The sequence below is a fragment of the Dipodomys spectabilis genome, unplaced genomic scaffold, assembly GCF_019054845.1.
Source record: "Dipodomys spectabilis isolate Male_0828 unplaced genomic scaffold, ASM1905484v1 ptg000108l, whole genome shotgun sequence".
In the NCBI taxonomy this organism is placed as follows: domain Eukaryota; kingdom Metazoa; phylum Chordata; class Mammalia; order Rodentia; family Heteromyidae; genus Dipodomys; species Dipodomys spectabilis.
Window position 1 is genome coordinate 13,056,522 of NW_024870785.1, and position 20,192 is coordinate 13,076,713.

General features: G+C 43.5%; 1 protein-coding gene across 3 annotated transcripts in view; it reads right to left on the reverse strand.

Annotated features, from left to right (window-relative positions):
• Positions 1 to 18,613, reverse strand: part of Rfx7 (regulatory factor X7) — a 57,688-nt gene extending 39,075 nt beyond the window's left edge. For 2 of the 3 annotated variants that reach the window (XM_042687959.1, XM_042687961.1), the window contains exon 1: positions 18,471 to 18,490. Coding sequence is in view for 1 of the 3 variants with exons in the window: in XM_042687958.1 (XP_042543892.1) it covers positions 18,471 to 18,613 (143 nt within the window). In the remaining 2 variants the exon portion in view is untranslated. Of the gene's footprint in view, positions 1 to 18,470 lie in introns of all 3 variants that reach the window. The other variant, XM_042687958.1, reaches the window with a different exon arrangement.
• Between the last annotated feature and the right edge of the window lie 1,579 nt (positions 18,614 to 20,192).

A 20,192-nucleotide genomic window follows, 5' to 3' on the forward strand; every position in this document is an offset into this window, starting at 1 on the left:
GAAAACCGAAGTGGCGCTGTAGCTCAAATGGTAGAGCACTCGCCTTGAGCTGAAGAGCTGAGGGAAAGAGCCCAGGCCCAGAGTTCAAGCCCTATGACCGACAAAAAATAAAATTAAATAAAATAAATAAACAAAAGGTAATGATCTGTCTATAACTATAATATCCACTCCATACAATCAAGAAACAATGGCTATGGAATATAGGATAAATTTATTTGAAATTCTACCCTCAAAAAAATCTTACTTTGGGGGGGGGAGGGTTGGGTGGGGGGACGGGGGAGGATGGCATGGGAAGGGGAAACAAAGGAGGAGGCTACAATGCTTGATAAATGCACTCATTATCTTGCCCATGGAATTGTAACCCCTGTGTACAGTATTTTCACAATTAAAAAAAAATCTTATGTTCTTACAACCTAAAAAAATAGCTTCATGAAACCAAATGAGAATGATGGTCAACAATTCATTTTCAACAGGCACTAGTAGATCATGTCTATAATCTTAGCTACTCAGAAGGCTGAAATCTGAGGACAATAGCTTGAAGCCAGCGCAAGCAGTAAAGTTTCTGAGATTCATCTCCAATTAACCACCAGTGAGACGAAAGTGGAGCTCAAGTGGCTCCACTTAAATGGCTCAAGTGGTGGAACTCTTACAGCACCCAGGGAAGACACCAAAACTATTTTAAATTAAAATCAATAAAATATACTCACATTCACCTCAGGATGTCAGGTAGCTAAGTCTACAAGCGTGAGCCACCAGCCCCAGCTTTATGTTGTTTTAAAGAAAGGATCCCACTGGGCTGGGAAGGTGGCTCAGTGGTAGAGCGCTTGCCTTGCATGCCTGAGGCCCTGGGTTCGATTCCTCAGCACCACATAAGCAAAAAGAAAAAAGCCGGAAGTGGCGCTGTGGCTCAAGTGGTAGAGCGCTAGCCTTGAGCTGAAGAGCTGAGGGACAGTGCCCAGGCCCAGAGTTCAGGCCCCATGACAGGACCCAAAAAAAAGAAAGGATCCCACTAACTTTGTCCTGCCTGGCCTCAAACTAGTGATCCTCCTACCTACAACCCCAAAGGAGTTGAGACTATAGCAGTTTACTACCATGCCTGGGTTGATGGATGATCTTAGACATTTGTCCTAACCTATAGAATATAGCATATCTCGTGATAATGTGTTGGTGTGAGTTTATCAACTTTAGCAAACACCATTCTAGCACAGGATTAACAAAGGAGGCTATGTAGTGTGAAGTCAGTGTTATATTTTAAGTGACCTTAAAATGCTCTAAAAATATAATCTATGGAAAATTAGTTACAGCGCCCAGGCCCAGAGTTCAGGCCCCATGACCGGTCCCAAAAACAAAAACACAAAACAATACCAGAAAAATTAGTTAAAAAAATAACCTTCAGGGCTGGAAAGATGGCTCAGTGGTAGAGCACTTGCCTTGCATGCATGAGGCCCTGGGTTCGATTCCTCAGCACCACATAAGCAAAAAGAAAAAAGCCAGAAGTGGTGCTGTGGCTCAAGTGGTAGAGCGCTAGCCTTGAGCTGAAGAGCTGAGGGACAGCACCCAGGCCCAGAGTTCAGGCCCCATGACTGGACCAAAAATAAAAATAAAATAACCTTCAGAGTAAGAAAAGCATGTCATACTTAGATTTGACAGAAGACTAATACTTTGAATATATATGTATATATATATATATTTTTTTCTTTTTTTTAACTCTCAAAACTCACCAGCAAACAATCCAATGAGAAATATGCAAAAGATTTGAAGAAATACATCATCACAGAGTGTCTATAAATGGCAAAGAGCACAGGAGAAGATAACATGACCAACCACTAGGAAAATGCAAACAAAAACCACAATGAACTACCATTACCTAAAAGAAGAACCAAGTTCAGAGTATTAAAACCAAATACTGGCAAGCATGTAGAGATATTGGATCATTCACTGTTGGTGGGAATGTAAGTGGTACAATGACCCTGGGAAAGTTCTGTAACCTCTTAAGAAACGAACCAAGGAAATTCCATTCAACATAGCAATTCCAATCTCAAGCTAAAATTTATCCTAGAGAAATGAAGATCGTGTTCACAAAAACCTAAGAAGTAACCCAGGTATCTTTCAATGGGTGAATAGTTAAATAAACTGTGGTACGTTCGTGGACTATTATTTAGCAATAATTGAGGACCAATCTAGACAAATAATCAGAGTGTTACACAGGTAAGATTGTAAAGAGCCTTTTGAGATTGGCCTTTTTCACTTGAAATAATTCTCTGGGTATTTCCTGAAAAACACTGCATGGCCTCAAAGTTAGTGCAGATACCTATGTTTAACACTCCCAACTCCATCCTATCTCAAGTTATTGCAGGTACCTATGATAACACTCCCAACTCCAATCTCGCCACACTGGTGTCATTCACATCAGATCATCCACGGACTACACACTGCTTTGTCCAGGAAGTCATCCTTGTGTTCATGCAACCAATGATAAGAAAATGGAAAGATTTTATTTTGCCTTTATTTCTTACCCTTTTGTAATTCTGAGTTTCTAACTACATCACTGTCCTCTCAAAGGAATTTTTTTCCCCATTTCTTGCAAAGCAGGTCTAAGTGACAAATTCCCTCCTTTTTTTTTCTTTTGTTGGTTGTGGGCTTGAACTCAGAGCCTGGGTGCTGTCCCTGAGCTTTTTCACTCAAAGTTAGCACTCTACCACTTTTGAATCACAGCACCACTTCCAATTTTCTGGTGGCCAATTGAAGATAAAGAGTCCCATGGGCTTTCCTGCCCAGGTTAGCTTTAAACCAGGATCCTCAGATCTCAGTCTCCTGAGTAACTAGGGATTACAGGTATGAGCCACTGGGACCCAGCCTCCCTCAATTTTTCTTTGACATTTTTGTTTCTCCTTCTTTTTAAGGATAATTTTGCTGGGCACAGAAATCAACTGATTTTTCTCTGGCCTTCCCCCAATACTACATATTTCACTCCATCTATTCGTTTTCAGAAGTCTGATATAACTCTTCTCCTTAGTCCTCTGTAGGTAAAGATGTTTTTCTCTTCTGGCTTATTTCAAGATTTCCTCTGTTTTTAATTTTTTGCAGCTCAAATAAAATATGCCTACATACCAGTTTTTTAGTATTTATTCTGCTTGGTTTTCTCTAAGGAAGGCTTCCTGGATCTATAGCTTAGTGTCTGTCATTAATTGTGAAAAAATTTAAGTCATTACCACAGATCAAACATTTCTTCTGTACCTTTCTGTCTTTCTGCTTGTCATTCCTATTGTGAGTGTTACCCCTTTCTGTCACATTTTACATATTTTGTTTTTTTCCTCATTTTTTTGTTTTTTTTTTTTTTTTTACATTTGTTTCTTTTCTCTTTCTTTCTTTTCTTTTCTTTCTTCCTTTTTCTTTTTTGCCAGCCATGGGGCTTGAACTCAAGATTACTTGAAGACTTTCCTGCCCATGCTGGCTTCGAACCTTGATCCTCAGATCTTAGCCTCCTGAGCAGCTAGGATTACAGGCATGAGCCACTGGTGCCCAGGAAGTTTCTACTTTGACATCTTCTTGCTTATTTTTTTCCCTGGGTCATGTCCAGTCTATTGATAGGATCCAACTACAGAGGAGCCAGTCTAGTGTTTCTGATTTCTACCATTTACTGTGGATTTTGTCTCTCCTTTTCTTACCCATCTAGTCTACATGTTGTCCCATTTAGGAGCTCTTAGGATATTAATCATTTTAAATACCCAGTCTGATAATGCCAAAATGTGAATGTGTTATATCTGATTCCTATGCTTGGTTTACCTCTTCCAGACTCCCATTCCCTGATTTTACTGAAAGGCAGGAATGATATGAAACTGAGATTGATCCTTTATGTGAGGTTGGGAGTTGGGCTGTGTTTATTAATTATTATTCTATGGTTTTGAACACTGACTTTTTTTTTTTTGGTTGGTTGGTCATGGGGCTTGAACTCGGCTTGGGCACTGTCTCTGTGCTCTTCAGCTCAAAGTGAGAGCTCTACCACTTGAGCCACAGAGCCACTTCCGGCTTTCTAGTGGTTTATTGGAGATAAGAGTCTCACGGACTTTCCTGCCTGGGGTTGGCTTGGAACCATGATCCTTAGGTCTCAGCCTCCTGAGTAACCAGGATTACAGGCATGAGCCTGGCTGAACGCTGATTTTTGCTAGTGTGGTTGTTTCCTTGCCCCTCCCATACTGTCTTTACCTTTCCTTAGAGACTCTAAATAGGGTGTGTGAACTGAGATAGATCCTTTATGTGAGGTTGAGAGTTAGGCTGTGTTTATTGTTATTCTATGGTGTTGAACGCTGATTTCTGCTAGTGTCCTTGTTTCCCTGCCTCTGCCCCTACTGTCTGTCTTTAGGTTTCCTTCGAGACTCTTTCAATAGGGTGGGAGACTTACAATTCTTCTAGGTATGATCCCCTGTGGTTATACTGGAGCCTTACTGAGGTGGTTTAGTGTGCAGGAAGTAGCAGGAATTCTACAGTCTTATGACCAATCTCAGTCTTTTAGAAAGCCTAAGCAGACTTCTTTCCCTTGTCTGGAATGAAAGGCTGGAGAGGGCCGAAGCTGGGCCCTTCCTTTAGTTCAGTAAGGCTTTGGTAAAATCCCAGCTGATCCAGCTCTGGTAAAAAGTTTCCTTTGAGGGCAGGCCTTATTAAAGAGAACAGACAACTGTGAACGTATTTCAAAATGAGTACTTTTCCTGCTGCTGGAAACACAAGGGATTTCACTTTGCTCTTCACAGATTCAGCCAGTCCTCCTGAAAGTAAGGAGAGTGTGAGTCCCTGCCCAGCAAAGTGAACTCTCCTCGGTCCACACTCAGCCTGCAGCAGTTTGCCAACAATGGTTTAAAACCTTTTCCCCACATAGGTGAAGCTGTGGGCTTCTGCCCTGTGGGTAGCTGTCATTAAACACACAGCCTTCTCTCCAGGATTGGCAGCACCTTGCCTTAATTTCAAATCTCTGAGGCAACTGAAGAAGAGCTTCTGGCTTTCAGTATATTCAACGTTTTCCTTGGTGTGAAGTTCTTGATGTATTATTAGGGAGTGAGTTAAGACTATCCTGAAATATAACACTCATCTACATAGAGTCCATGGCTTCCACGAGGGAGAATTACAGGACAATTAACAGCAAGCAGATAAACGACCGTCATCCATTGTTGCTGATGAACAGGAGAACAGGGTTCTTGTGCAGTCTGAGTGTCCCCCACAAGTCCATCGTGATGAAAAACTTGGTGTCTGGACAACTGACCTACCCAGTAGGAGGTCCTTAGGCCATTGGGATTGAGGTACAACTTGAGTGACCCTTTAAGTTCTCATGAGAAGACTGTTACTAAAGGAACAACTCGCCGGGCACCGGTGGCTCACGTCTGTAATCCTACTCAGGAGGTTGCGATCTGAGGATAATGGTTCAAAGCCAGCCTGGGTAGGAAAGTCTGTGAGACTCTTATCTCCAATAAACCACCAGAAAACCAGAAGTGGCGCTGTATCTCAAATGGTAGAGCGCTAGCCTTGAGCTGACGAGCTGAGGGACAGCGCCCAGGCCCAGAGTTCAAGCCTCACGACTGAACAAAAAAAAGAAAAACACCACTCACTAGAAAACCCTAAGTGGTGCTGTGGCTCAAGCCACAGTGCTGAGAAAATGAGCCCAGGGCTTCAAGCATGCTAGGCAAGCACTCTACCACTAAGCCCTCCTTTTCTCCTTATAAGTTTGCTTTCTCATGTGTCCATTATGGCAATTCAAAACTGAGTCATCTAATCAGGGAGAGAAAACAGACTCCTATTACATGTATTCTTTGTTTTCTCAATGGGGTTATAAGGGTTCACAAACTACTGGGATTCAAATGCAGCTGTACCTGTTCATTTGTATACTGTCTTGGCTATTTTCCTAGTATAATGGAAAAAAAAACTACAACAGAGACCCCATCCCCTACTAAGCCAAACTGTCTGCCCTTTGCATAAAAGTTTGCTGACTTGTAGGTTATGCACCTTATACCGTCTTGTCCACAAATGGATCATTAGTAATATGTATGCACATGTGTGTTCATCTGCCTTCTAATAAGGTGAATCAAAACTGAATGCAATCTATGTTTAAGAAAGAAAGGGAAAGAGAGGGAAGGGAAGGAAAGGGGTAGAGGAAGAGGAGGGGGAGGATCAGACTTTAAGGACCCATCTCTGATTCAAAGTTAAAGTATCTTTAAAATTCCAAGTTTACCTCTTGGGAAGAAGGCTGGGTCATAGAATTGGCCCACAAAGACCTAACTATGTTCTGTTGTGTAGTCAGGCATGAAAGGTTACTAAAATTCCTGACAGTTGTTTCTACAGTATTTTTTAAATGTGGGATACAAGAGCAACCACTTGGCTCATATATTATTTTAAAAATCTATATGCAAAATGGAAAACATGGGACTAATCAACTATTCATTAAGACAGTACAAGAAAAAGATTAAGAGTGATTAAGTGCTTAACTGTATAGTCTTACTATGCAGTATGAGGTCAAGAAGACTAAAAGGGACTAGAGCAGCTAAGAAATTCTCGTAGTACAATGATTTGGGCTACAACTTACAAAGGGTTCAGATGTGATTCAGCAGGGTTTGGAAATGGAAGTGGGGGTCCCAGGGAAGAGACAGAACATAAACAAAGGAAATGGAGGTAGGACCACAGAATACTAAGGCACTAGCTGGATCCAGGTGGATGCTACATGTGGGTGAATGGCAGGAAACCGGGCTAGATTGACTGTAGGGGGGTAGGTTATTTTTAGGTCATTGAAACCGGATGGGAATCTTTCCACATGATAGGATGAGCAAGACAAAATTCCAGTATGCTTTCAGAAAGGGACCATATGAAAACAGGTGTTTTAGAGTAACTGTTTTGATAGCAACACACAGGATAGTTTGTGGGGGAAAATCACCAAAGGGCTGAGGGAAGCTCTGAGTACTACAGTAATCCAGGATGGTGAAGCTCTAGCTATGGTTCTAGCAGAGGAAACATCAAGACAGAAAGAAATTTAAGTTATATGGTAAACTAGGCAACAAATTAAAATATTTGGGCATAGACATGAGAAAAGTTAAAGGTGAAATCAATCTTGCCAGCTTGATTAAAAAAAGGAAGATCCAGGGGCTGGGAAGGTGGCTCAGTGGTAGAGTGCTTGCCTTGCATGCATGAGGCCCTAGGTTTGATTCCTCAGCATCACACAAGCAGAAAAGGCCCAAGTGGGCACCATAGCTCAAATGGTAGAGCGCTATCCTTGAGCTGAAGAGTGGAGGGAACAGCGCCTAGGCTGAGTTCAGGCCCCATAACCAACAAAAAAAGAAGAAGAAGAAGAAGAAGAAGATCTAGTGCTATCTACTGTCAAAATAAACAGAATAACTAGAAAAAAAAGCAAATTGTGTTGGTGAGCAACCAAGGCACGGAAGAAAACTGCTGTGCAATGGTCAAGTTTAGTCAGACGTGGTGGCTCACACCTGTAATCCCAGCTAAAGCTGAGATCTGAGGATCTGTGGTTGGAAGCCAGCTTGGGCACAAAAGTCTCCAGGAGACTCTTATCTCCAATTAACCAGTCAAAACAACACAAAACAAACATTAATGGAGCTGTGGCTCCAAGTGGTAGAGTGCCAGCCTTGAGCAAAAGAGCTCAGGGGCAGCGCCTAGGCCTGAGTTCAAGCCCCATGGCTGACAAAAAAAAAAAAAAGCAACAGCAATGGTGGCTAGTTGTACTCTACTCTTCTGCCCAAGTTCCCCTTACCTCCATCCATTTATTATTTTTATATTCTTTTCTACCTCTGTAAATAAAAATTTAGATAAGAGGGTTGTTAGAAATCCCTCTCCTTAGAGATTCTCCAACAAATTTTCTCTGTATTCCTATATTCACATTGTTGGGAAGGCTCACTATTATCGACAACTAAATCTACTTCCAGACAGTGAAAATAAAGAAGTCCTAGCAATAGCTGCGCATAGGTGACTCCGGTCTGTAGTACAACTACTCAGGAAGCTGCATTCTGGAGGACTGTGGTTTGGAGCCAGTCTAGGTGGGCTGCATTCTGGAGGACTGTGGTTTGGAGCCAGCCTAGGTAGGCAAGTCTATAAGACTCCATCTCCAAAATGTGGCTCAAGTAGAACACCAGTAAAGCAAGCAAGTCAAGCCAGTTTGAGGCCCTGAGCTTAAAAAAACCCAACACCACACACACACACACACACACACACACACACACACACACACACACACACACACACACACACACACACACACACACACTCCTTTGATTTTTTTCATATTCCTGAATTTGCCAAGAGAAGGATAGTATCTTCACTGAATCCTTCCCTCATCTAACTGTATTTCTTTATACCACAAATTGTACATTACTACATTTAACAAAGACTTACCTTTGTTAAATTCCATTAGTGATACATAGAGTGACCCAGGGGTAAACGTTTTATTTTTTGTCTTGTTATATTTTGCATGTAGGAGATGTATATTGCTCAACTGAGTTTAATGCATATTCCTTGGCCACGTGCTTCTATAAATTTAGGATTATCTTCCATTTTCTTATTTTCTGGAAATTTTCCCAAATGTCCTTCCTAATAGCTCTTGCTTCAGAAAAAAAAGGGGAGGGGTGAAATCAGGTATTTTATGTTTTATTTCAAGTTTTATATATATATATAGTATATATATCACATATATTATGTGCGTATATATGATATATATACATGCATACTTTTAATAGATTTAAGGACTACATCAAATTAGGAAAGTGACTCATTTACATGTATTGAAGCATCTTGTTGGGGTATGTTTCCCAACTTTACTCCAAGTGTTTCATAAAAAGTTACTACAGCTCAATAGGGCCAGTCTAAATGACAAAAGTAAATACTGTACCATTACTTCCTATTCCTATGCCTCTGGCAGGCATTGCTCATCAATCAGACTTTGGACACAAGTTCAAATCCACATGCTGATCCTACGCTGGATGAGTTATAAAGATACGGTTCATTACCCAAACCCCTACTACCCAAACTTAAACAAATGAGCTTAGATGAAAAGATTTTTCTGCCAGACACTGGAGGCTCACGCCTGTAATCCTAGCTTCCCAGGAGGCTGAGATCTAAGGATAGTGGTTCAAAACCAGCCTGGGCAGGAAAGTCCGTAAGACCTTTATCTCCAACTAACCACCAGACAACTGGAAGTGGTGCTGTGGCTTAAGGTGGTAGAGCATGACCCTTGAGCAAAAGAGTTGAGAGACAGCACCCAGGCTCGGAGTTCAAAGCCCACAACTGAACAACACCCCCCCCCCCCCCCCCCCGTCCTGCCAAAAAAAAAGCCTTTTTTCTAGGTAAGACTATTTGAAGGAGAGTGTTTCACACCATCTAGGCTCTCGACCTCACAAAACGCCACAGCAGACTGCAATCTGTCACTCACTCTGCAACCTCTCTCACCATCTGAACTCAGACTCAGAGAGCAAGGAAGATGAACATTTCTTTTTTTTTTTTTTGGGGGGGGGGGGTCGGGTCATGGAGCCTGAACTCTGGGCCTGGGCGCTGTCCCTCAGCTCTTCAGCTCAAGGCTAGCGCTCTACTACTTGAGCCACAGCGCCACTTTCAGCTTTTTTCTTTGTGCTTATGTGGTGCTGAGGAATCGAACCCAGGGCCTCAGGCATGCAAGACAAGCGCTCTACCACTGAGCCACCTTCCCAGCCCCGAACATTTCATTTTAATCTCACATACAGGGAAGAAGAAAACCTACTTCTCACACAACCTTTTGTAACATATGTGGAAAGTACTGCTTGATTAGAAAGTACACATAATTTAACCAAATTTCATTGTAAATCTCTCTTTTATAGCCCTGTCGAAGATATATAGTTGATTAAATAAAAAAGTACATGTCTAGGGCTGGATGTGTGGCTCAAATAGTAAAGTATCTGCCTAACAAGTGATAAGATTGTGAGTTCAAACCCACTCGATCAAAAGGAAAATAAAAGCCATGAAAAAGTACACACCTATAGTGTCAGGAACAAAGAAAACATGAAAGTTTGGTTTTTGTCAGTTAAAGTTGAATGGTATCTTAATCTAAAAGCAAGCAAAAGCATTAAGACCTGCACATCTTTTATTCTATCATCCTACCCAAACTAAGATTCTCCCCATTATCAACCCATGCCACTCATTCTTTTTTTTTTTTTTTTTGTCAGTCATGGGTCTTGACCTCTGGGCCTGGGTACTGTCCTTGAGCTCTTCAGCTCAAGGCTAGCGCTCTACCACTTGAGCCACAGCGCCACTTCTGGTTTTCTGGCAGTTAATTGGAGATAAGTCTCACAGATGTTCCTGACCCTGCTGGCTTTGAACTGTGATACTCAGATCTCAGCCTTCTGAGTAGCTAAAATTACAGGCGTGAGCTACCAGCACTCAGCTACGCTACTCATTCTTAATCTAAACTCTTAGAACCCTTCAGAAAGTGGAAGAGAAAGCAATGAAAAGCTAAACAGACAAAAATGGAGGCAGTGGGTAAGAGTGATGTGATTTGGTCAGGCCTGTGGAGTAACCATCTAACTCTCTTGTTCTTTGTAACTTACAAGACACTACCAAAATTCTCAGTAAAGTGCCTATTCTTGATGTAGACAGTCCAACTCTACACTAAATAATTCCAAAAAGAGGGTGTGTGTGTGTGTGTGTGTGTGTGTGTGTGTGTGTGTGTGTGTGTGTGTGTGTGTGTGTGTGTGTGTGTGTGTGTGTGTGTGTGTGTGTGTGTGTGTGTGTGTGTGTGTGTGTGTGTAGAGTACAGGAACAGCTCTGCTACCAGCAGCTAGTAGTGTCCCCAACAACCAATGATCGGAATTACATCTAGCCAGTGTAGTTTTGCATAATAAACAGCGCTTACAATACTTTGTGTGTAATACATGCTTGATAAATATTTGCAGAACACTTGAACAAGGTAACAATAGTCTGACAGTCCTCCTGGGCTAACACCCAAGGAAATACTGACAAATCCTAATTTGCTTTTGAGTGAAAATGTTCTCCAACGACCTGTGATAAGTTAATTATACTAGTTTTTAATCATACTTAGGCCTGCTTTATTACTGTTGTCAATATTAGCTTAGTTACAGATCCATAGAAAGCTAAGATAAAGGAATCTATAAGGTCATTTGGTATACCCTCTCATTTTGTAAATGAGGAAAATAAAGTGTACTTTCCCTGGAATTCATACTTTGATAGATGTCTTCTGACATTTTTGCTTAGGATAATTAATTTTACAAGGTTAGTATTATAGTGGCTCTGTAGCTCAAGTGGTAGAGCGCTCGCCTTGAGTTGAAGAGCTGAGGGACAAGCCCAGGCCCAGAGTTCAAGCCCCACGACCGACAAAAAAAAAAACTATATAGAGCACAAGGTTAGTATTATAAAGCAAATAAATATCCTTCAAATGCCAGTCATTACATGGTACTTTGTATATAACAGGTTCTTAGTTGAGTACTTATGTGCTGTTCCTTCTTGAGCTGTTCAAATTTGAGTAAATAACAATGTTTAATTTTCATTTGTACAATTTTAATTTAAATTATTTAACTGATTTAATATGTACAATTATTACTCAAAAACTACTTTTTATAAAAATGAAGACATTTTTGTCCTTCCTACCAATGACCATCATTCTTCCCCCTTACTACCAAAACTCAGAAGTGGAACAGAAATCACGGCAGTCTGGCACAGGCTGTCATTCAAGACACTATCCAATGGAAAGAGCAAGTTGGTTGATTATTTATATACATACCTAAGCTAAACAAAAGCAGAAACTTGACAGGCTTGAAATTGTTTAACCTGTCTTTCTGATCAACAAAGAAGACAAAGCACTGGCTTCTTTCTGGAAAGAGAAAACAGCGTTGGGACACTGCCAACTAAGAGGGTCTCAGTACTGACAACAAAAGCATTCTAAATCTTTTTTTTTGTGCTGGGTATGGAAGACTTGTTAAGTCATGGTTAAAGAACTAATAAAAAAAAATAATAATAATACACCAGAAGCTAGGTGCCAGTGGCTCCTGCCTGTAATCGTAGCTACTCAGGAGGCAGAGATCTGAAGATTACAGTTCAAAGCCAGACCAAGCAGGAAAGTGAGACTTCACCTTCAATTAATCACAGAAAAAGCTGGAAGTGGTGCTGGCTCCAGTGGTAGAGTAATAGCCTTGAGCAAAAAGTAGTTCAGAGATAGCACCTAAGGCCAGAATTCAAGCCCCAGGAGGAGGGAAGGGGAGAGTAAGAGAGAGAAAATACCCAGAAGGGACTCAGAAAACTATTTTTAAATTACATTCTATATTGAAAATGTACCAGATTCAAAAGTCTGTAAGCCCTACAAGATTGAACAAAGACAAGATACCCATTGCCCAGAAATGGCTTGCATGGTCAGTAGAATCCAGGAGTCTATAAATACCCTGCTACCAGTTCACCATTCTCCGAAAGATCTCTATTGCTTTATCTGTAAATACAATTATAGAAATATAAACCACAATTGGTTCAATTAACCCTGCTAATAATCTTTGAACTGGCTTTTTAACAGAATATTCTCTACAATAAATGTAGACTTTTGAATTTCCAGGTAAAGTTTATTATGCACATTACAAACTTCTCATGTAAGTATGATCTACTGACCACTTCCCACCAGTACTAGTGATGGATCCCATCCAGGATCTTGCATATTCTAAGCAAGCACTCTACCATGGAATCACACTCCAGCCTTTTTGTAACACTACAAACAAGCAGGAGAGATTGCAAATGTAATGTTTTCTATACTACTTTTCCATTCTAACTCTATCACAGTTTCAAGTAAAGCTTCTTTTAAAAGAAAAGGAAAGCCAGGCACCAGTGGCTCACACCTGTAATCCTAGCTACTCCTGAGACTGAGATCTAAGGATTGCAGTTCAGAGACAGCCCAGGCAGGAAAGTCTATGAGACTCTTATCTCCACTTAACCACCTGAAAATCAGAAGAGACCCTGTGGCTCAAAGTGGTAGACTGCTAGCCTTGAGCAAGAAAGTTCAGGGACAGTGCTCAGGTCCTTAGTTTAAGCCCTACAACCAATAAGGAGGGGAAGGAAGGAAGGAAAGGGGAAAAAAAACCAGCAAATTTTTGTTAAATACAAATTTTCTTTTTTTTTTTTTTTTGGGGGGGGGTCCGGTCGTGGGGCCTGAACTCTGGGCCTGGGCGCTGTCCCTCAGCTCTTCAGCTCAAGGCTAGCACTCTACCACTTGAGCCACAGCGCCACTTCCGGCTTTTTTCTTTTTGCTTATGTGGTGCTGAGGAATTGAACCCAGGGCCGCATGCATGCAAGGCAAGCGCTCTACCACTGAGCCACCTTCCCAGCCCCAAATTTCATACATCTAAAAAAAAAATACAAATAGGAAGACTAAGAGGTAAGAGAAAGGGAAAGCCTGCTTTGATGACTTTTTTCAAGTATCCTTAATGGGGTGCAAGGAAAACGAAAGAACTTAGTTAAACAAGGCTGAAAGGTTGGTTACAATAGGAGTATTCCCTCCTTTAGAAAAAGGACACGGAAGCTAGTCATGGTAATACACACACACCTAAAATCCACTCAGGCTGAAACTGCGCAACAAAGCCCTATCACAAAAATACAAAAAGAAAAAATAGGGTTTTTCTAGTTACTTTCTTTCAAAAGTTTACTTTAGAGCCAGGCACCGATGGCTCACACCTGTAATCCTAGCTAGTCAGGAGGCTGAGATCTGAAGATCACGGTTCAAGCCAGCCCCAGCAGGAGAGTCCACTGAGACTCTTTCTCTCCCACTAACCACCAGAAAACCGGAAGTGGCACTGTGGCAAGTGGTAGAGGGCTCGCCTTGAGCTGAAGAGCGTAGGAACAGCGCCCAAACCCAGAGTTCAAGCCCCACGATGACCAAAAACAATAAAAAGTTTACTTTGTAATTCTACTATTTAGGGCTGGGAAGTTGGCTCAGTGGTAGAGCGCTTGCCTTGCATGCCTGAGGCCCTGAGTTCGATTCCTCAGCACCACATAAGCAAAAAGAAAAAAGCCAGAAGTGGCGCTGTGGCTCAAGTGGTAGAGCGCTAGCCTTGAGCTGAGGGACAGCGCCCAGGCCCCGAGTTCAGGCCCCACGACCAGACCAAAAAAATAAAATAAAACAAATAATTCTACTATTTAGAAAATACTAACATTTTGACAGCCCGTGTATGTATATGTGTGGTGTATACACATATATATTTGGTATTAAAACACCTTCATAAATAAATCTCCTCAGGCTGGAAATGTGGCTTGGTGGTCGAATGCTTGCCTATAGCATGCATGAGGGCCTGGGTCCAATTCCTTGGTACCACATTCGCAGAAAAAGCCGAAAGTGGCACTGTGGCTCAAGTGGTAGAGTGCTAGCCTTGAGCAAAAGAAGCTCAGGGACAGACAGTGCCCAGGCCCTGAGTTCAAGCCTCAGGACTGACAAAAATAAAAATGAATAAATAAATCTCCTACCCAGGGCGAAGAGTGATTTAGACCTTTTGTCTGTGGAGTGGGAATGAGGAAGCCCAGAGGAAGGCTCCTTTAGCCTGGATTGAAGTTGAAAGCATTCACAGACATATTAACACAAACACAAAGCATATTAACACAACACTATTAAGCTAGCAACATCTTTGTTTTCTAATATTATTTTTAAAAAACATAATATTTCCAACTCTTAAAATTTTGTTTCTAGCCAGACACCGGTGCTCATGTATGTAATCCTAGTTATTCAGGAGGCTGAGATCTGAGGATCATGATTCAAGCCAGCCTGGGCAGGAAAATCCATGAGACTCTTATCTCCAATTAATCACCAAAAAGCTGGAAATGGAGCTGTGGCTCAAGTGGTAAAGCACTAACTTTAAACACAAAAGCTCTGGAACAGCACCCAGGTCCTGAGTTCAAGCACCAGGACTGGCACCAAAAAAATAAATAAAGCTTCAACTCAGAACGCTTAATCTTTTCTGCAAAGACATATTTATTGCTTGAAATGACAATGGAATACTTTTCTCAAATAGCATTTTAGTTTAATAAAACAGAGTAACTTAATTGTGAGCAGAGATAATAAATAACTCATTGTCCAGCCAAAGGCCTACATCACATACTATATTTATACTTTGTAGAGTAGGAGGGCAAGTACAAACTTGTTTGTGATCGGCAAGCCCAGTCATTTAGAAACTATGATCAACCTAAAAGCAAAACCACTTGATAATTTTTAAATGCCACATTTCTTTTGAATCTAATTTTAAATTCTTGATAGTAACAGTGCCAAAAGACGATATGATAAGTTGTACAGAAGATAAACACTTAGGATATAACAGGCGATGAAAGGTGGGTCAAGAAGATATTACCTCAAAGAGCACAAAATGAAATAACTAAAGAATTGCTACTATACTAAAATGATTTCTAAATGATTTAAATTTAACACATGCCATTTCTCAGGCAAACATGACAGTGAAGGAGCTTTTGAATACAGTAGCCCCATCTTGTGGAACTGGGGTTATGGGACTACAGAGTAAATATATCCATTAATGTGTACCACATACTTCTGAGGTTAATCTTTTAACTACATAGAAATGACTTGTGCAAATAGAACTTCTCAAGTTGAAAACTAAATGTTAGTAAATCGGCCAGTATAATTCTAAATAAGAACTTAAATGAATCATTTTGGGATCAAAGTGTTTATTGCCCATTATTTTTCAAAGCTAGTATCAAAAAGTGAAGTACACTAGACTTCAGAAGTTTTTCCTCAGGAGCTGGGAAGGTGGCTCAGTGGTAGAGCACTTGCCTTGCATGCATGAGGCCCTGCGTTCGATTCCTCAGCACCACATAAGCAGAAAAAAAAAAAGCCGGAGGTGGTGCTATGGCTCAAGTGGTAGAGCGCTAGCCTTGAGCTGAAGAGCTGAGGGACAGCGCCCAGGCCCAGAGTTCAAGCCCCACGACCGGACCCAAAAAAAAAAAAAAAAAAAAGTTTTTCCTCACATGAAAGTTAGCAATACACTTGTGATGAATGCATAACCATGATTTACTAAAATAAATTATTAAATAATTTACTAAAAATCACAACAAAGCACTTAGTAGTCATTATTCAACCACTTTACTCACTACCCAGTTATCTATTTTTTTCCTGGTATTGAGGCTTGAACTCAGGGCCTCATGCTCCCTAGTGTGCTGGCTTGGCTGGCCTTCTACCACTTGAGTCACACCCCCAGCCCATATACTCAGTACCTAATACAACTTAGTGTTATTTATTTTTTTATTTTTTAGTGCTGGTCCTGAGGCTTGAACTCGGGGCCTGTGCTCAAGTTTTTTTTTGCTCAAGGCTCCACACAGCGGAGCCACAGTTCCACCTCTAGCTCTTTTGGTGGTTAAGTGGAGATAAGAGTTTCACACACTTTCCTGCCCTGGCTTGTGTGGAACCTCAGATCTGAGATCCTCAGATCTCAGCCTCTTGAGTAAGCTAGGATTACAAATTTACAGGCATAAGCCACTGGCACAAGGACAATTTACTGTTATTTTTAAACAATATATATTCTTTCCCTTTTCTGTTCTCATAATAAACTCCAATACACCATATTAATTCAACTTGTAAGATTTGTCTTTCTCACAAGATTTTTTTAGTCATTTAACTTGGAGGTTGGTTCACTGTTTGAATGGAGTTGAGTTCAATTCAACTGTGATTTCAGATAACTTGTTATGTTACGTAGGGGTTAAAAAAGAAAAAAAACAGAATTGGTTTTGATAGTTATGTAGGAAACTATCTCTTCATTTAAAATACAGCTTTATGAAGGAGTTCTTGAAGGTTTCCACTGAAAAATAAAGTGTGCTCTCTCTCACATACATAACTCCTAGCAGACCGATTCAACTTATCAAGACCTATTCTCTCTTAAAATACTTAAACTTTATTTTAAAATTAAAACTGAAACCAAGCTCTCCCGTGCCAACTATTGTTTAGTAAAATACTAGTAAAGCCTCCACTGACATACTTCAAATCATGCCGACATGGAAGCATGCCAAAACAATAATGGAAATTACTATACAATAAACCTTTATTTTGTATTTAAAATATGTCACTGTTTTTAAATGAGTAAATACCATAAACGCAATGCCAACTGGCTTTATGACACGCTGGTTTTTAAGTGGCAATGTGAAAGTAAGCAGTTTTGATATTTTATAAGTCATACTCAATGACTGCCCAGACAGATTCTCATTCAAAAATCAAGACTTTTATTTTAACACCACATTTAATTCTATTGTAAAACGCCTATGAAAAGCAATCTTATACCAAATTCTAAATATTGCTTTCCACTTAAAAGGCTACACTTCTCTCTCTCTCTCTCACACACACACACACACACACACACACACAGCAGTTAATCCTGCAAAACAATCCAAGTTCACGTTCCAAGAACACTATCACTGGCTCTTACAGTTGATGGTCTTAACTCAGTGTGTTTAATGATGAAGATTCCCACCGGAGTTATTTCAGGAGTTCAGTCTAATGCGGAAATATTGGAAATTCTCACACAAGGAAGATACAGAATAGCAAAGGGTATTTCGTCGGCCGTTTCTTAAAAAAAAAAAATAGACGAAATGGCAAGACGTTTATTTGATTCCTTCTTTCTTAATTCAAAAAAAAAAAAAAAGTGTAACACTACCTACCTTCACCTTCCACAAAAATTCTATTAATGAAGCAATTTCTTCACATCCAATACAAAGAATACACTGCCCCAGAAGAGAGATCTTAACGTGAGCCTAAAGGAGACACGCACACCACCCACACCACACACCACACGCAGCGGCCAAGCCAACTGGAAGGAAGGGTTCCATCAGCTTTTGTGCTGCCTATGAATATTCTTACGCACAATGTGTGTTGGGTGAAAATTCACAATGCACATCTTCCTCCCCCTGCGACGACGACGACGACGACGACGGCGGCGGCGACAAAGGGGAGTAAACACATTTTTCCCATTCCCAGTTCCACATCCAAGCCACCGCCGGCGTGCGGCGACTGCCTTCTGACCCAATTCCTCACCGACCCGGCCCAAAGCACCAACATTTGTTTATCTGCACTTGAAATTGAGGAGGGGGGGGGGAGAGGGAACACCACCTTAGTTTTTGCAGGAGGAGGAGGAGGAGGAGGGCGGCGGGGGGGAGGGGGTTGGATTAAAGCAATCCAAGGTGGCTAGCTGCAAAATCCCCCCTTCCTCTCCCGCTCCCCCCCCCCTCCCCAAAGCTTCCACACATCTGCAACCCTGGAAACCCACCACTGAATGAATGCACACCACCTTCCCCCCCCTTCCTCCTCCTCCTCCTCCCCTTCGGCTCCCCCCCCCTCCTTTGGCCACAGCAGCCACGGTACTGGACCTGTTTTATTTTTATTCTTTTTTTACACACACACGCGCGCGCACACGCACACGCCCGCCCTCCCTCTCCCCCCCCCTCCCACCCCACCGGCCATGGAGGGATCCTCTTACCAGATGGAGTTCTTGATCTTGTGTTGCAGCGCGCTGGCCTCCGTCCCTGGCAGCCCGGGCACCAGCGCTGGCAGGGCCACCCCCGGGCTGGGGGTGCCGGGGGGAAGCTGCTGATGGGCGTCGGGCTGTTGTTCTTCTGCCATCGCGGCTTTGGAAGGGGGGGGGGGGTTCGGGGGGGGGAGGGGGAGGGGAGAGGGGGAGGGGAGGCGGCGGGGGGAGGGGGAGGAGGAAGAGGAGGAGGAGGAGGAGGAAAGAGGAAGGAGGCCGGAGCAAGCGTAGGCCTAGACCCCGGGGCTCGAGTGCGCGGCTCCGGCCGGCCGCCGGGGGGACATCACCGGGGAGACCGAGCGCCTCGGCTTCACCGCGGCCGAAGCATGGCGGCGCCCCGCAGCCCCCCGTCGCCGCCTCCTCTCGTCAGCGGCCGGGACTTGGGGGGGGGGGGTGGTATGCTGGAGGGGTGGGGTGAAGCCGAGGAAGAGGAGGAGGGGTGCGGGGGAGCAGGGCCCCCCTTAAATCCCAAGACGACGCCGGCCCCGGGGCCCCGGGGGTTCGGCCTTCTTCCTTCCTTCCTCCCTTCGCGCCCCCCCCACCGGGGGGGGGGCTTCCTACTCCGAGGTCCCCACGCTGCTGCAACCCCAGCTCCGCTCCTCCACCACCACCACCACGCCGCCACCTCGGCCACCGCCACCTCGGCCACCGCCGCCGCCGCCGCCGCTCGTTCCCGGCCCTGCCGCCGCCGCCGCCGCCGCCGCCGCGGCCGCCGCTGCCCCGGAGCGGCCCAGCGCGCGCAGCCGCACTGCGGCCCGGCGCAGACGGCGCAGCACCGACCGCTCAGCCGAGGGAGGGGGGGGGGACGGAGGGGGGGCGTGGACGGCCGGGCGCGGCGTGGAGGGGGGTCCACAGGGGGGCGCACGGGGGCGGTAGGGCCCTGTGGTGTGTGTTGGGGGGGGTGGGTGGAGGGGCTGGGAAACCGCCACCAGAGATCCAGTCCCGGTGTGGGGGGGGGGGGGGAAGAGGGGGGGAGGGAAGGGGGGAGGAGGAAAACGTGGAGGAAGGGCTGAGAGAAACAACTCGTGGGAGGAGGGGGGGGTGGATGTAATCATATCGGGCTTGCAAATGGCATTTTTATTTTTATTTTGCTATCTTCAAAACAAATCAAGTGACATTCACCAACATGATTAACACACACACACCCTCCACTTCTGCACCAGGGAGGATTGATTTCCTTCTATCTGAGGCAAGCAGGTAAGCTGAGTTTGCAGCATGCCACCCCCTTCCCTCCCCCCACCTCCAACAAACAAACAAACAATAATAGTCTCCTGGTTGGAATTAGCCACCCTTGAATTGGATCTTGAACAGAAATGGCAAGTCAGGAGCTGGGTTGAGGGCTCTTCCTCAGTCGGGCATTCAAAGCCCTCCAAATCTGGCCCCACTTTAGCTGTCCAATCATAGCTGCCTCCATTCCCCTGCAAGAACTCCTAGCTCCAATCAGTGAAGTCTCCATGCCATCCTCAATCGCGCAGCAGATTCTTTCTTCCCTCGTGCCTTTGCTCATGGCTGTCCGCCCCTTTTCCCTCCCCACCCCACCCCCTTCCCCAGGAGTGCCCTCCCTCCCTCCCTCCTGGTAGACCGCTCCCCATGCAACCCAGCCTGTCAGGCATAGATCAAGTGGTGGCTTGTCAGGGTCGCTGGCAGCCCAGGCCCCTGCCTGTCTCTGTTAGA